We start from the raw sequence: 16993 nt of genomic DNA on the forward strand, positions 1-16993 counted from the left end.
ACCTTCACACTAATAAAGGACAGGAATAACAATAGTGTGAAGGTCTTCACCTTCACACTAATAATAGAGAATGGTGTAGAATAACATATGTGTGAAGGCCTTCGCCTTCACACAATAAAGTGAATGGAGTAGAATAACATATGTGTGAAGGCCTTCGCCTTCACACAATAATAATAGAGAATGGAGTAGAATAACATATGTGTGAAGGCCTTCGCCTTCACACAATAATAATAAAGTAAATGGAGTAGAATAACATATGTGTGAAGGCCTTCGCCTTCACACAATAAAGTAAATGGAGTAGAATAACATATGTGTGAAGGCCTTCGCCTTCACACAATAATAATAGAGAATGGTGTAGAATAACATATGTGTGAAGGCCTTCGCCTTCACACAATGATATTACTGCTTTCTTCATGATTCCGGATAAGCGGTAGAGGATGGATGGATGGATGGATGGATGGATGGACGGACGGACGGGCGGGCGGACGGACGGAGGGAGGAAGGGAGGAAGGGAGGTAGGGAGGGAGGGATTGGAACGAATGGATGGATGGATGGACGGATGGATGGATGGATGGATGGATGGATGGACAGGCGGATGGACGAATGGATTATTACCATTATTGTTTAATTGTTCGCCACAAATGCGGGTTTAACAGTCCCATTTAAATTTCCACAGAAATTTTCGAGATGTATGTTTCGGCCATTATGGTTAGCTACAACTTACCAATGTCCTCCAGCATGAAGCTGCTGAGATGAAAGCTGCTGCTTCCAGTAGAAGACAGCGTAGTCACATTGATAATGTAGTTTGTCAGCATCTTCAAGTTGGGTAGGTGGCAATACCACACCTGCAAAAGACGGGCAAAAAAATTCAATGTCATTTTATTCCTTCATTCAGAATTGATTTCTTGTAAAAAAAATTTAAACAAAGTTTATTTCATTGTCAATTATTATTTTTTTAGGGACGGGCTTTATTGGTGCCGAAACCAGCCTTATTTAAATAAACTACCTATAAAGGTATCAACGCATAAAAATGGGACTATCACTACCTCATAAAACTTAAAATTTTAGCTCTCTGTAAACGACAGGAGCGCAACCAAAGTACAGCAGCCCAGCGTAACTGCGACTGCGCTGGGCTCCGCCTAGTGTTGGCTCGTGAATGAACGATTCGTTCAAAAGAACGAATATTTTCAGTGAACGTGAGTGAATAGATCACTTCCTTAAGTGTTTCAGTTCATAATAATAATAATAATAATAATAATAACTGGGATTTATATAGCGCTTTTCTAGATACCCAAAGTCGCTTTACATGTGTGTGTGTGTGGGGGGGGGGGCTGGGGGAGGATAAAGAACAACTTTATTGGGAAAGAAAACTAAGAAAAGGAAGAAAAAAGAAAATAAGAAGAACAAAGAAACACCAAGGGCAGGGTCAGTTAGGAAAGGCTAATGTGAAGAGGTGGGTTTTTAGGGTGGTTTTGAAGGTAGGGAGGGAGGGGGCATCTCTGATGTGCCTGGGGAGAGCGTTCCAGAGAGAGGGGGCAGCGACGGAGAAGGCCCTGTCGCCCCAGGTTCGGCGCCTGGTCTTGGGGACCTCCAGGAGGCCGGCATCACTCGACCTGAGGGAACGGGATGGGACGTGTGGCTGGAGGAGGTCAGAGAGGTAGGGTGGAGCCAGGTTATGGAGTGCCTTGTAGGTGGTGAGGAGTATTTTAAAGGTGATTCTATGTTTGACAGGCAGCCAGTGGAGGTCATGAAGGACAGGTGTGATGTGCTCTCTGGAGCGGGTTCCGGTGAGCAGGCGGGCAGCGGAGTTCTGGACATATTGCAGTTTGTTGAGGGTTTTGGAGGTGATGCCGTAGAGGATGCTGTTGCAGTAGTCTAGTCGGGATGAGATGAAGGCGTGGATGAGGGTTTCGGCAGCAGAGGATGTGAGGGAGGGCCGGAGACGGGCAATGTTTCTGAGGTGGAAGAATGCAGTTTTGGTGATGTGGTTTACGTGGCGGAGGAATGAGAGGGTAGGGTCGAAAATTACACCTAGATTGCGGATGTGGGTGGAGGTAGTGACAAGGGAGCCGTCGATGTTTAGTGAAAAGTCCTGAGTGGAGCGAGTGAGGGAGTCGGGGCCAATGATGATTATTTCAGATTTTTTGCAGTTGAGTTTTAGAAAGTTATTTTGCATCCAGGTTTTTATGTCTGTGAGGCAGGTGGTGAGGGTGGAGTGGGTGGCTGTGGTGCTGGTCGTGGTGGAAAGGTATAGTTGTGTGTCGTCGGCATAGCAGTGAAATTGAAGGCCGTGGTGGCGGAGGATCTGACCGAGGGGTAGGAGGTAGATGGTGAAGAGTAAGGGGCCAAGTACTGAGCCCTGGGGGACACCGTGGGTGACTGGGGCAGTGGAGGAGGTGCAGTTGTTGATTGAAATGAATTGCTGACGGTCAGAGAGGTAGGATTTCATCCAGGAGAGGGCAGTGCCGGATAAACCAAGGGAGGAGTGGAGGCGTGATAGGAGGATGGAGTGGTTGATGGTGTCGAAGGCAGCACTGAGGTTGAGGAGGATGAGGATGGAGAGGGAACCAGAGTCGGCGGAGAGGAGGATGTCGTTGGTGACCTTGAGGAGGGCAGTTTCTGTGCTGTGGAGTGAGCGGAAGCCGGATTGGAACGTTTCGTATAGGTTGTTGTGGTGAAGGTGGGATTTAATTTGGGAGGCAACTGCACGTTCGAGAATTTTAGAGAGGAAGGGGAGGTTGGAGATGGGCCTGTAGTTGTTGGGGGAGTTGGGGTCGAGACCGGGTTTCTTGAGAATGGGGGTGATGGCAGCCAGCTTGAGGGCAGGAGGGACAAAGCCAGTAGATAGGGAGGAGTTAATTATAGTGGTGATGAGAGGTGAGAGTGAGGGGAGGCAGGCTATGACTAAAGTGGATGGGATTGGGTCGAGGATGCAGGTGGAGGCTTTCATACCAGAAGTTATGGAGGATAGGTCAGCTGTGGTGATTTCGGAGAAGAAGTAGAGTGGGTGGTTGGAGAGTAAAGGGGGGGCATGATCGGGGGTAGGGGAGGAGGTGGGAGAGGAGGCGGCCAGTTCAGTGTGGATGGTGTTGATTTTTGATTGAAAAAATGATAAAAATTCTTCACATTTGCTGGTGGTGAATGAGGTGGTGGTGGTGTCCATGGGTTTGAGGAGTTGGGTTACGGTAGAGAAGAGTATCTTGGGGTTGTTGCTACCAGAATGTATGACGGAGGAGTAGTGGGAAGTGCGTGCATTGTTGAGGGCATCTCTGTATTCCTGTTGGTGTAGTGTGTAGATGTCCAGGTGAACAGTGAGACCGGTTTTCTTTGAGAGCCGTTCAAGCTGCCGGCCCTTGGCTTTAAGGTGACGGAGGTGGTCAGTGTACCAGGGGGCGGTGTGGGTGTAGGAGACAGTTTTGGTTTTTATGGGGGCGAGTTGATTGAGACAGGAGGAGAGTGCGCTATTGTAGCTGTTAACCAGTTCAGTGGGGGAGGCGTTCAAAGTGAGGGTGTGATCGGAGGTGGTGTTAGTCAGTAGGGCGGAAAGAGAGGGGGGGTGGATTGATTTCATGTTCCGGTATGATATGGAGCGTTGCTGCTTGATAAGGGGGGTGGGGATGTCTATGTCCAGGGTGAGGGCCAGGTGGTCTGAGAGGATGTCTGTGAGGTTGAAGCTGGTGAGGTTGCTGATGGAGAGTCCAGTGGTGCAAATTAAGTCCAGGGTGTGTCATTTTTTGTGGGTGGGGAAGTCAACATGTTGAGTGATATTAAATGAGTTGAGAATGTCCAGAAATTCAGTGGCAGTTTTGCAGGTGGTGGAATCGACATGAATGTTGAAATCTCCCAGTAGGATGACTGAAGGTGAAATGGCACAGAGTTGGGTGAGAAATTCAGAGAGATCGGAAAGGAACTGTTCATGACTTCAACATGCAATAACGTAACTTATCTGACACAGTAAGTGTCGGTAATGCGCATTGAAGCTGGTGCCACCCCGCCGTAAAACAAAACGAAGAAGAAAAATGACGTAACTTCCCGTTCATAAAGGAGCCAGTGAATTGCATTTCCCGTCAATCATCTGAATGGGTCTGTGATTGAACGAGTCGGTGAGTGAGTGATTTGCCTTTAACGTTCATCGCGAGAACAGATCAGTGAGTGAACGAGTGCCGACTTTCCCGTTCGCGAACGAGTCAGTGAGTGAACTGCCTTCCTGTGCATGAAGGCAGTGAACGTGTTGTGTCTCCTGGCGTCAACAATTCAGTGAACGAACGTGAAATATGTAAGCCAGAATGTAAATTTACGGTTTGCTAAGGAAAGACTGAAACACCAACTCTTTCGTGCTTGTTTTCTCCAAGCTAAAAGCTAATTTTATTGCATGAAGGGATGGTCCAGTATGCCACAACGGGGAGATTATGCTTCTCTTTGGGAAATCTTTATTTTATAATACTTACAGTAGTTCTTAAATAACGTGTTATTTAAACGCCTAAATATTGTTATCCTTTATATCTACTGCAAATTCACATTAGATTGCAGGTTTGAAATTTATTTCTATTATTAATATTTTAATAAACTTTTATTTTAAATCTTATCTGGTGTTTGAGTATTTTATCCCTTGTTTTTATTTTTGTGCATGAAAACATAAAAATCAGACATTAGGTTAACCGCTTCTCATGGCTATATGTACAATGGGGCACAAAAAGTACAGTCAAACCTCAGTTTTCGACCACAATCCGTTCCAGAAGGCGGTTCGATGAGTGAATCGGTCGAATTCCGAATCTATATTTCCCCTTACAAATAATGGAAAAAAAGGTAATCCGTTCCAAGACAAAAAAAAACCACGCCTTTTTTAAGAACTTGCGCATTTTTGTTCGATCGCGCAACTGCAGCGCACCGCCGAACGAGCAACCGTAGCGCGCCGCCCACCGCATAACTGCACCACGCTGGCCGCATTATTGTTACTACTTGTTCTTGTTACTGAAAGTTAGAAAATATTATTAATATATAGTCCTGATGTACTTTCCAAAATTTAAGTGGACCTCAGGATATATAGTATATATATAAACCAACTCAGTGGCCTAGTGGTAGAGCAGGGGTCACCAACCTTTCTTAAACCGAGAACTACTTCCTGGGTACTGATTAAGGCAAAGGGCTACCAGTTTGACACAGACTTCTGAAATAGCCAATATGCTCAATTTGGCTTTCACTATGTGTTATTATTTCCAGTTCACATGTAAGTGTGATTTTGACAAGAATAGCAAAAATACAGTCAAACCTTGGTTTTTGACCACAATCCGTTCCAGAAGGCGGTTCAAGAAGCGAATCGGTCGAATTCCGATTCTATTTTCCCATTACAAATAATGGAAAAAAATGTAATCTGTTTCAAGACAAAATAAAATCCCGCCTTTTTTAAGCATTTTTTCATTTTTTTCAAACACGCAACCGTAGCGTGTCACCCACCGCGCAACTGCACTGCGCTGGTCGCATTTTTGTGACAGAGCCGTTGCTGAAATTTAGAAAATATTTTTAAAGTCCTGATATACTTTCCAAAATTTAAGTGGACCTAAGTGTACAGGGATCTTAATTTTGTCCGATCGCGCAATTGCAGCGCACTGCCGAACGCGCAACAGTAGCGCGTCGCCCACCGCGCAACTGTTGCGGGCTGGTCGCATTATTGTGACAGAGCCATCGCTAAAATTTGGAAAATATTTTTAAAGTCCTGATGTACCGTTTTTTTTCCATGTGTAATGCGCCCCCATGTATAATACGCACCCTAAAAATGGCATTTCGATGCTGGAAAAAAGCCTGTACCCATGTATAATACGCACCCAAATTTTTTATTTTTTTTTTAAGTCCCAATGATCGTCACACACGCATCTGGGTGTGGTGAAATTTGTCCTCTGCATTTGACCCATCCCCGTGTGATTTTGATCCATCCCCTGGGGGAGAGGGGAGCAGTGAGCAGCAGCGGCGCCACGCTCGGGAATCATTTGGTGATCTAACCCCCCAATTCCAACCCTTAATGCTGAGTGCCAAGCAGGGAGGCAATGGGTCCCATTTTTATAGTCTTTGGTATGGTCTTAACTAGGCTGGATGTATTTTTTTTGTTGGCGTTGATTTCTCCGACTGCCCGTAAAGGCACCACCGCGATCAGTTCGTTTAAAATGAAAAGAGGAAAGTGACGTGCGGACATGTGAAAAAGGCGGCTCTGTATGGGAGAGAAGTTGAAGAGGAATAGAAACACCCTTGGAAACCAAAACTTGCCCCTCGTCGTGACTCTGAGATGCAACAAATGTTTCAGATTTGTGTAGGGTACATTGTGACAGCAAACGAGCAGGTGATCGCGCAAGCGTCTGAAACGAGAGCATTGCGTTCGTATGGAGCGTGTTTGAAGTGAACAGCAGAGACAAAAGGAACAAGGCAAAGTGTTGTGAAATAAAATATTACCTGTAATACGCATTTTGTTATTTGCTGATTGTATTAAACTATTGTCAGTCAAGAAGAGGACTATTCACATCGGAACTATAGTGCGCATGCGCAGGGATACTGCCTCCGTATGACGTCCAGTCCGCGATGGAGATTAAAAAACAAACAATATTTGACAATAACACAGGTTTCTGTTCCTGTCTTTGGTAATGTCACCCTGTCTTTTTGTTCCACGTCTTTGTCGGTCAGTCCTGTTGTTGGTTTTGTTAGAGAGTTATGTTAGTTTACCAAGTCTGTGTTTTGAGTTCCTCCAATGAACCCTGGTCCAAGCTGCACTTGGTCGCCCTGCTCCTTTCCATACTCCATCCGTGTTGTACCATGATTTTCTTACAAAAAAATAAAAAAATAAAAAATTTTTTAAATAAATTGTACCCATGTATAATGCGCACCCCAGATTTTAGGACAAAAAATTAGTTGAATTTTGCGCATTATACATGGAAAAAAACGGTACTTTCCAAAATTTACATAAGTGAACCTCAGTGCGCAGGAAGCTTCATTTGGTCCAATCGCGCAACCGCAGGGTGCCGGACGCTCATTGTCACATTGCTTTAAGAGCGTCTGTAGGCTTTACTGCTCCCACTTGCTTTGATTAGGGGTTAATACAATCCTCAAAGTAACGAAAATACGGAGTCAGTCGGCATCCGGGCCACGCGGTCGTGTTTTCTCGGGTCCTCCCGGCTCATCTCGCGAGGTTCGACCTCCGAATTTTATTCGACAACCGAAGCAAAATTGAATTGTTTGTTAGAATTCCAATTTGTTCGAGAACCAGGACATAAAATAGATGCAGCTTACTGACAAGTGCCGCTATTTGAGTTAATTTTAGAACAGTCCTGTGGGCGACTCATGCGGTCCTCACGGGCGACCTGGTGCCCGCGGCAACGTGTTGGTGACCTCTGTAGTAGAGTGTCCGACCTGAGACTGGAAGGTTGTGGTTTGGGCCGGGTCCATACCAAAGACTATAAAAATGGGACCCATTAACTCCCTGCTTGGCACTCAGCATTAAGGGTTGGAATTGGGGGGTTAGATCAACAAATTCTTTCCGAGCGCGGCACCGCTGCTGCTCACTCCCCCCCTCTCCCCAGGGGATGGATCAAAATCACACGGGGATGGGTTAAATGCAGAGGACAAATTTCACCACACCGAGATGTGTGTGTGACTATGATCATCGAGACTTTAACTTGGGACTTTTATATCGTCACCTTATCATGGTGGAGGGGTTTGCGTGTCACTATGATCCTAGGAGCCATGTTGTCTAGGGCTTCATGCCCCTGTTAGGGTCACCCATGGCAAAAGGGTCCTAGGTGAGGGGCCAGACAAAGCATGGCTCAAAAGACCCCTTATGAAGAATAAAATATATGGACTTAGTTTTCCCTCGCCCGGACGCGGATCACCTGCACCCCCCGCCCCCCCTCTCTAGAGCCAGGCCTGGAGGTGGGGCTCGAAGGCGAGCGTCTAGTGGGGGCTCAGCCGGGCACAGCCCGAAAAGGGAACGTGGGTCCCCCTTCCCATGGGGTCACACCCCGTGGGAGGGGCCAAAGGGGTCGGGTGCATAGTGAGCTGGGCGGCGACCAAGGGCGATGACCTTGGCGGTCCGATCCCCGACTGCAGAAGCTGGCTCTTGGGACATGGAATGTTACCTCTCTGGCTGGAAAGGAGCCCGAGCTGGTGTGTGAGGCAGAAAAGTTCCGATTAGACATAGTCGGATTTGCCTCCACACACAGTTTGGGTTGTAATACAAACTCTCTCGAGAGGGGGCTGTACTCTCTTCCTCTCTGGAGTTGCCCACGATGAGTGGCGTCGAGTAGGTGTGGGTATACTTATTGCGCCGCGGCTGGCCGCCTACACATAGGCACGTAGCCTCCCTCCGCCTTCGGGTGGGGGGACGGGTCTTGACTGTTATTTGTGCCTATGGAGCGAACAGCAGCTCAAAGTACCCACCCTTTTTGGGGTCCTTAGAACCAGTGCAAGAGAGCACTCCTTCTGGGGACTCCATCATTCTACTGGGTGACTTCAATGCTTACGTGGGCAATGACAGTGAGGCCTGGAAGGGCGTGATTGGGATGAACGGCCTCCCGATATGAACCCGAGCGGTGTTAAGACCCAAACGTACTGTGAGGGTCTGGTGGGAACGTCTGGCAGAATCCCCTGTCAGGAAGAGCTTCAACTCCCACCTCCGGCAGAGCTTTTCTCATGTCCCGGAGGAGGCGGGGGACATTGAGTCCGAGTGGACCATGTTCCGTGCCTCCATTGTTGAGGCAGCTGTGGCCGTAAGGTGGTCGGTGCCTGTTGTGGCGGCAAGCCCCCTACCCGCTGGTGGAAACCGGCGGTAAGGGATGCCGTCAAGCTGAAGAGGGAGTCTTATCGGGCCGTTTTGGCCTGTGGGACTCCGGAGGCAGCCGACAGGTACCGGATGGCCAAGCGGAACGCGGCTTCGGCGGTTACTGAGGCAAAAACCCGGGCGTGGGAGGAGTTTGGCGAGGCCATGGAGAATGACTTCCGGCCGGCTTCGAGGAAATTCTGGTTCACCATCCGGCGTCTCAGGAGGGGGAAGCAGTGCACCGTCAACACTGTTTACAGTGGAGATGTCGTGCTGCTGACCTCATTTTGCGATGTCATGAGTCGGTGGGGAGGATACTTCGAAGACCTCCTCAATTCCACCGACATGCCTTCCATTGTGGAAGCAGGGCCTGGAGACTCTGAGGTGGACTCTCCAATCCCTGGGGTCGAAGTCACTGAGGCGGTTAAAAAACTCCTCAGGGGCAAGGCCCCGGGGGTGGATGAGATCCGCTCGGAGTTCTTAAAGGCTCTGGATTTTGTTGGGCTGTCCTGGCTGACACCTCTACATCAGTGGTCCCCAACCTTTTTTGCGCCACGGACCGGTTACATGTCAGAAATATTTTCGCGGACCGGCATTTATATAAATAAATAATACATCTATATAAATAAATAATACGTTTATAATAAATATATAAATACGATGAAATAAAATGATACGACTGACATAAAAACAAGTACAAATGACAAAAATAAAACTCACCATTACGTTGAATTAGTGGGAGCACTGAGTTTGTTTCTCAGAAACGAGCCGGTCCCATCTAGACGTAATCGGAGACGATGACACCCAAAATGATTAAGGTTTGTCTTTTATTGCAGGATGCTTGGTCTCCATGTGTTGAAGCAGTTTTGAATGCTTCATTGCCTGGTTAGTTAGCCTGTCGCCACATATTAGCTTTGCGGGCTCAACTGGGGAAAAATGTCACATGACCGGGACGAGTGTTTTGACCTGAATTAATTGATTGTCGATAATATATATATTTTTTCTGTGCGGCTTGGCGGCCCGGTACCAAGTGACCCACGAACCGGTACCGGTGGTTGGGGACCACTGCTCTACATCATTGTGTGAACATTGGGGACGGTGCCTCTGGATTGGCAGACTGGGGTGGTGGTACCCCTCTTTTTCCGTAATGATAGCGCCGCGGACGGCCGCCTCAGTGAGACGCTCTCTGCTACTTTGTCTTATTTTGTGTTTTCTGTGTCTTCTGCTGTCCATCCCGAATCACTTTTACAAGAGGAGAACTGTTAAACATCGGACAGTTTTCTCCCGGTATTTTCTCTCCAGAGGTATTTTCTCTCCAGTTTTCTCTGATCCAGACTGTTTGACGGAGATTCTAGCCGGAGCGGCGGTGCTATACAAGCTAGCATGTCGAAGGCGGCGGCGTGGCAAACGCGCCGAAGCCCTCGTAAAGCTGAGGCAGAGAGGGTTCCGTTCTCCCCTACCATCAATTCATCTGGCGAATGTCCGTTCCCGAACAAGATGGACGAACTACTGTTTCTCACTTTAAGGAACATGGACTTCAGCAGATCGGCCGCACTGTGCTTTGTTGAAACGTGGCTTGACGGACGTACCCCCCACCACACCGTGGAGCTAGCTGGGCCTCGGCTAATGCGGGCAGACCGCAGCAAGGAGCTCACCGGAAAATCAAAGGGAGGTGGTCTATGTTTCTATATTAATGAACGTTGGTGTACTGATGTCACGGTGTTGAAAGACTTTTGCAGCCCTCTCCTAGAAACACTTTTCATAAACTGCCAGCTGTTCTATTCACCACGGGAGTTCTCCTTGATCGTCATGGCGGCTGTTTACATCCCACCACACACACGTGCGAGTGAAGCCACGCAGATGCTGGCTGACCGGGTGACAGACATGGAGAAACTTCTACCAAACTCGCTAATCATTGTTCTGGGTGATTTTAACAGGGCGAACCTCGCACACGAACTCCCCAAATACAGACAGCAAATATACATGATACAGACAACGTGTCCCACCAGAGGGGCACAGACACTGGGCCACTGCTATACCGTAATAAAGGATGCATACCACTCTGTGGCTCGTGCAGCTTTAGGACTCTCGGACCACTGTCTAGTTCATCTGGTCCCGGCCTACAGGCAGAAATTAAAAACTGCTAAGCCTGTGGTGAGGACTATGAGGAGGTGGACAAAGGTGTCAAAGCAGGACCTCCAAGACTGCTTTGACTGCACCGATTGGGGAGTTTTTGAAGCTGCAACTTCAAACCTGTATGAACTCACTGACACTGTCACATCATACATCAGTTTTTGTGAGGATCTGTGTGTGCAGACTAAGACCTTATGCACGTACAACAACGACAAACCTTGGTTTACACTAGGGATGCACCGAAATAGAAATTCTTGGCCGAAACCGAAAACCAAAAATGAGGAAACCAAGGCCGAAAACCGAAACACCGAAAGAAATGTCAGTTATTAGAACCACAGCATTTACACAGTACTAACCTCACTAAATCACTAAAATCAAGGCATTGCAATAAACCAGTTACAAAAGTATGAAAATATTTATTTAGCACTGACATTACAACAATGCACAATATAAATTAAAATTCAAAAATAAAATAAAATGTTTAACTTGACCCAACTCATGTGTACATTAAATAATAATTTACAGGCTTATAACTGACTGGCCTGCTGAAAGACTAAAATTAAATATGTTCTCTTATAAAAACACAAAGAGAACTTTCTTGCCTTTTCAAAAACGTCCCCCACAGACGGACGGAGTGGGCGTGCTCGGTGTCAGTTTCCTTTTCTGTGTCGCCTTCTTCTCATATTCAGAATGGCGATCGGGATGTTTGGATTTCAGGTGATGAATTAAACCCGACGTGGAGAAACCTTTTGCAGATGCACCCCCTCTTGAAATTTCAGCATTGCATGTTTTGCAAATCGCTATCCGTGGGTCTTTCTCTGAGATAGTGAAATCAGTCCACACCGCAGACATGCTGGCTCTTATCCCGTTTTCCCGCGTGTTGGCTGCGCTGTTTGCTCACGTCATCACAGGTTTTGGCCGTGTTGTTTCGGTGATTTAGGTCTTTTGGCCAAAAACCGAAAATGGACTTTTGGGTCATTTTCGGCCGGAAATTTTCGGTGGCCGAATTTTCGGTGCATCCCTAGTTTACACCAAACTTAAGGAGGCTGCACAAAGTCAAGGAGGAGGCCTACAGGAGTGGCGACCGGGACCTGTTCAAGCAGACCAGAAAAACACTGAACCGAGAGGTCAGGAAAGCCAAGAGTTGTTATGGGGAGAGCCTGGAGAAACACCTCTCTGCCAACCCTGATCCCTCAACAGTGTGGAAAGGTCTGCAGAGCATCACAGGCTTCAAGAAACCAAGGCTTGCAAACCAGTTAAACAGGTTTTACTGCAGATTTGAACGGTCCACCCACACAACAGGACCTCCTGCAGCACAATCAACATACTCACCTCCCCTGACAACCGCTCTGTCCACACACTCTTATTACTCTTATTATTTATTGTTTGTGCCTTTTTGTTTATGTTTTTTACTTTTGCGCTATGCTTGCTGGCTCCATTTTGCTCCTCTTATTTATTGTGTTATCTGTTTATTTATTATTTATTCATCACTCTTACTATTGATTGTTTGACTTTTTGCCTTCTTGTTTTTATATTGTGTCGCGTACATGTATTGTGTTATGTGTCTCGTCACCGTGGGATAGAGTAAACGTAATTTCGGTCTCTTTGTGTGTTGTGACATGTGGAGAGATTGACAATAAAGCTGACTTTGACTTTGTCTTTCTTACAGAAGCCGCCCCCGCACTCCAGATCCGCGAGGAGGAAGTGTGTCAGACGTTCCGGAGACAAAAGGTCAGGAAGGCACCGGGCCCAGACGGCGTGTCCCCTGCTTGAAGGTCTGTGCTGAACAAGTGGCCCACCTTTGCACGGATCTTCAACGGTTCCCTGGAGCTGTGTGAGATGCCCGCGTGCTTCAAGAGCTCCACCATCGTACCGGTGGCCAAGAAGCCCGCCATCACAGGTTTGAATGACTATAGACCTGTCGCCCTGACATCTGTGATCATGAAATCTTTTGAGAGGTTAGTGTTGAACCACCTGAAGGACGTCATGGGCCCCCTGCTTGGCCCCTTGCAGTTTGCCTACCGGGCAAACAGTGTTACTATTTGAAAACCAAGATTTTTATTGGTCGAGAGACCAGCCTGTATGGTGTCACTTTCAAAGTCAAAGTCAAAGTCTGCTTTATTGTCAACATCTTCACATGCCGAGACACACAAAGAGATCGAAATTACGTTTTCCCTATCCCACGGTGACAAAACATATTACACGATAGACATACAAGTGAACAACGCAATATAAAAAACAAGAAGGCACAAACAATAAATAATAAGAGTAAAATAATATTTATCTGTGTTTGTACATCCATGTTCACGTGCCTTCAAACTTCAAAGAGCTCTATGGAGGGAGGGCTGAGAATTCAAAAGAGGCATTTGTTTGAATATCAACCCTGATCCTAGCAGGGATGGCTATGTGGATGAGAAGCTCATCTCTTTCAGAGGCCGCTGCTCGTTCAAACAATACCAAACTGGCAAAATATGGACTGAAGATCTGGGCAATTTGCAATGCTGCTACTTCTTATGCACTCAAGGTGGATGCTTATACATGAAAGCCTCCAAATGCTCTAATAATCTTCCGTATCGCTTGTCCCCACGGGGGTCGCAGCTGTGCTGGAGCCTATCCCGGTGGTCATCAAGCAGTAGGCGGGGGACACCCTGAGCTGGTTGCCAGCCAATCACAGGGCAGACAACCATTCACAGTCACACCTAAGGGCAATTTGGAGTACTTCATCGACCAGAGTATCTAGAGAAAACCCACGCAAACTGCTCACGGGGAGGGCCGGAGGTAAAATCGAACCCGAAACCTCTGAACTGTGAGTGAGGCATGCTAACCAGTGCATCACCGTGCATTCAAATTATATTTTTGTTTTAATTTACAGCATAGTTATCTTATATTAGCATATAAACTGTAATATTGTCCACAGATTGCATATAAAAATATTAAATAATTGAAAAAGTATACATTGATAGCTCTGATGCCACTGATCATTTGAAGTGATTGAAAGTACAAAATATTCAGATGACTCAGTTATTACACCTCAAAAGCATTGCCCAACTTGGCATTAAGGTTTTGTTTTTTCCTCAAAAACCTCCATTGTCTCAAACACAGGCATTCAAAACAAATCATGTTGCTATGACATGTTGACTTATCCAATGCTCTAATTATGTCATGAAATATTCAAATTATATTTTGTTTTAATAAATGCATACTTATCTTTTATGGTAGCAAAAAATGCTAATATTGTTCACAGATGTCATCACAAATAATTAAATAATTGAAAAACTATGTATGGATAGGTCTGATACCACTGAACATTTTGAGTGGTTGAAAGTAAAAAGATATCCAGAAATCACAAAGTTATCACACTACAAAGGCATTGCTCAATGAGGGACAAGTTTTTGAGTTAAAGTATTAATTGTATTCCACGACTGTTATTGTCTGGAATGATTGGAGGCAGGGCGACCAAATGCAACCGGCGGTTTATTGAAGGGAAAAGGGAGTTGGAAGGGAGGTAGGTGGGCAACGAAGACACAGACGGGATTGAGACTCACGGCCAGCAAACAGACAGACAGAAGTCCACTCGGACACGGATAAAATTGACCGGGGGGGAAACTGGACGAGCAGGACAGGAACACTAGGCGTGGACACAGACGGGACACAACAGTAGACACCGACAGGGAGAAACACAAGGGCAGGGCTTTAATACACAAGGTAACAAGAAGAAACAGGTGACAGACTTTATGGCAACAAAGGGGCGTGGCTGAGGGAAGTTGCCGGCCAAGCGTCTCTGGCACGGCACGTAACAGTTAAATGTGTTATTTTGCTTTATTATTTTGTTATTTTGGGTTTGGGGCAAATTGTGTGATAGATTAATTGAGTGATTGATGAAAGTGAATTGAAGTTGGTACCCGCTCGAAAGAAGATGATGATGACGATGATGATGAAAAGGAAGAGGCAGGAGGAGTGAGATGACAGTGCTTGCTGATTGATGGTTGGCGTCTCTCACTGAAATGCACATACAAAAGAACAAATGAAGATTCACTCACTGGACAGTCTTTTCAGTTCTGCAAACTCATAAAAATGAACTACCGTTTTTTTCCATGTATAATGCGCAAAATTTAACTAATTTATTGTCCTAAAATCTGGGGTGCGCATTATACATGGGTACAATTTAAAAAAAAAAAAAAAAAAAAAAAAGAAACAATTTTTGAAGAAAATCTTGTCACGGATGGAGTGTGGAAAGGAGCAAGTGCAGCTTGGACCAGGGTTCATTGGAGGAACTCAAAACACAGACTTGGTAAACTAACATAACTCTCTAACAAAACCAACAACAGGACTGACCGACAAAGACGTGGAACAAAAAGACAGGGTGACATTACCAAAGACAGGAACAGAAACCTGTGTTATTGTCAAATATCGTTTGTTTTTTAATCTCCATCGCGGACTGGACGTCATACGGAGGCAGTATCACTGCGCATGCGCACTATAGTTCCGATGTGAATAGTCCTCTTCTTGACTGACAATGAATGTGATAGTTTAATACAATCAGCAAATAACAAAATGCGTATTACAGGTAATATTTTATTTCACAACACTTTGCCTTGTTCCTTTTGTCTCTGCTGTTCACTTCAAACACGCTCCATACGAACGCAATGCTCTCGTTTCAGACGCTTGCGCGATCACCTGCTCGTTTGCTGTCACAATGTACCCTACACAAATCTGAAACATTTGTTGCATCTCAGAGTCACGACGGGGGGCAAGTTTTGGTTTCCAAGGGTGTTTCTATTCCTCTTCAACTTCTCTCCCATACAGAGCCGCCTTTTTCACATGTCCGCACGTCACTTTCCTCTTTTCATTTTAAACGAACTGATCGCGGTGGTCCCTTTACGGGCAGTCGGAGAAATCAACGCCAACAAAAAAAATACATCCAGCCTAGTTAAGACCATACCAAAGACTATAAAAATGGGACCCATTGCCTCCCTGCTTGGCACTCAGCATTAAGGGTTGGAATTGGGGGGTTAGATCACCAAATGATTCCCGAGCGTGGCGCCGCTGCTGCTCACTGCTCCCCTCTCCCCCAGGGGATGGATCAAAATCACACGGGGATGGGCCAAATGCAGAGGACAAATTTCACCACACCCAGATGCGTGTGTGACGATCATTAGGACTTAAAAAAAAAAAAAAAAATTTGGGTGCGTATTATACATGGGTACAGGCTTTTTTCCAGCATCGAAATGCCATTTTTAGGGTGCGTATTATACATGGGGGCGCATTATACATGGAAAAAAACGGTACATCAGGACTTTAAAAATATTTTCCAAATTTTAGCGATGGCTCTGTCACAATAATGCGACCAGCCCGCAACAGTTGCGCGGTGGGCGACGCGCTACTGTTGCGCGTTCGGCGGTGCGCTGCAATTGCGCGATCGGACAAAATTAAGATCCCTGTACACTTAGGTCCACTTAAATTTTGGAAAGTATATCAGGACTTTAAATATAAATATTTAAATATTTTCTAAATTTCAGCAACGGCTCTGTCACAAAAATGCGACCAGCGCAGTGCAGTTGCGCGGTGGGTGACACGCTACGGTTGCGTGTTTGAAAAAAATGAAAAAATGCTTAAAAAAGGCGGGATTTTATTTTGTCTTGAAACAGATTACATTTTTTTCCATTGTTTGTAATGGGAAAATAGAATCGGAATTCGACCGATTCGCTTCTTGAACCGCCTTCTGGAACGGATTGTGGTCAAAAACAAAGGTTTGACTGTATTTTTGCTATTCTTGTCAAAATCACACTTACATGTGAACTGGAAATAATAATAACACATAGTGAAAGCCAAATTGAGCAAATTGGCTATTTCAGAAGTCTGTGTCAAACTGGTAGCCCTTTGCCTTAATCAGTACCCAGGAAGTAGTTCTAACTTTCAGTAACAAGAACAAGTAGTAACAATAATGCGGCCAGCGTGGTGCAGTTATGCGGTGGGCGGCGCGCTACGGTTGCTCGTTCGGCGGTGCGCTGCAGTTGCGCGATCGAACAAAAATGCGCAAGTTCTTAAAAAAGGCGTAGATTT

The 16993-nt window shown here is 46.0% G+C and overlaps 1 protein-coding gene across 4 annotated transcripts in view; it reads right to left on the reverse strand.

Moving 5' to 3' along the window:
- The window catches only part of LOC133170841 (interleukin-27 subunit beta-like), a 131157-nt gene that overhangs the window by 88255 nt on the left and 25909 nt on the right, over window positions 1-16993 (reverse strand). For all 4 annotated transcript variants that reach the window (XM_061304018.1, XM_061304010.1, XM_061304036.1 and 1 more), the window contains exons 3-4: window positions 14833-14929; window positions 725-845 (exon numbers count right to left, since the gene is read on the reverse strand). In XM_061304018.1, coding sequence (XP_061160002.1) covers window positions 725-845; window positions 14833-14929 — 218 coding nt within the window. The remainder of the gene's footprint in view (window positions 1-724; window positions 846-14832; window positions 14930-16993) is intronic.

Source organism: Syngnathus typhle, linkage group LG2, assembly GCF_033458585.1.
Source record: "Syngnathus typhle isolate RoL2023-S1 ecotype Sweden linkage group LG2, RoL_Styp_1.0, whole genome shotgun sequence".
NCBI classification, from domain to species: domain Eukaryota; kingdom Metazoa; phylum Chordata; class Actinopteri; order Syngnathiformes; family Syngnathidae; genus Syngnathus; species Syngnathus typhle.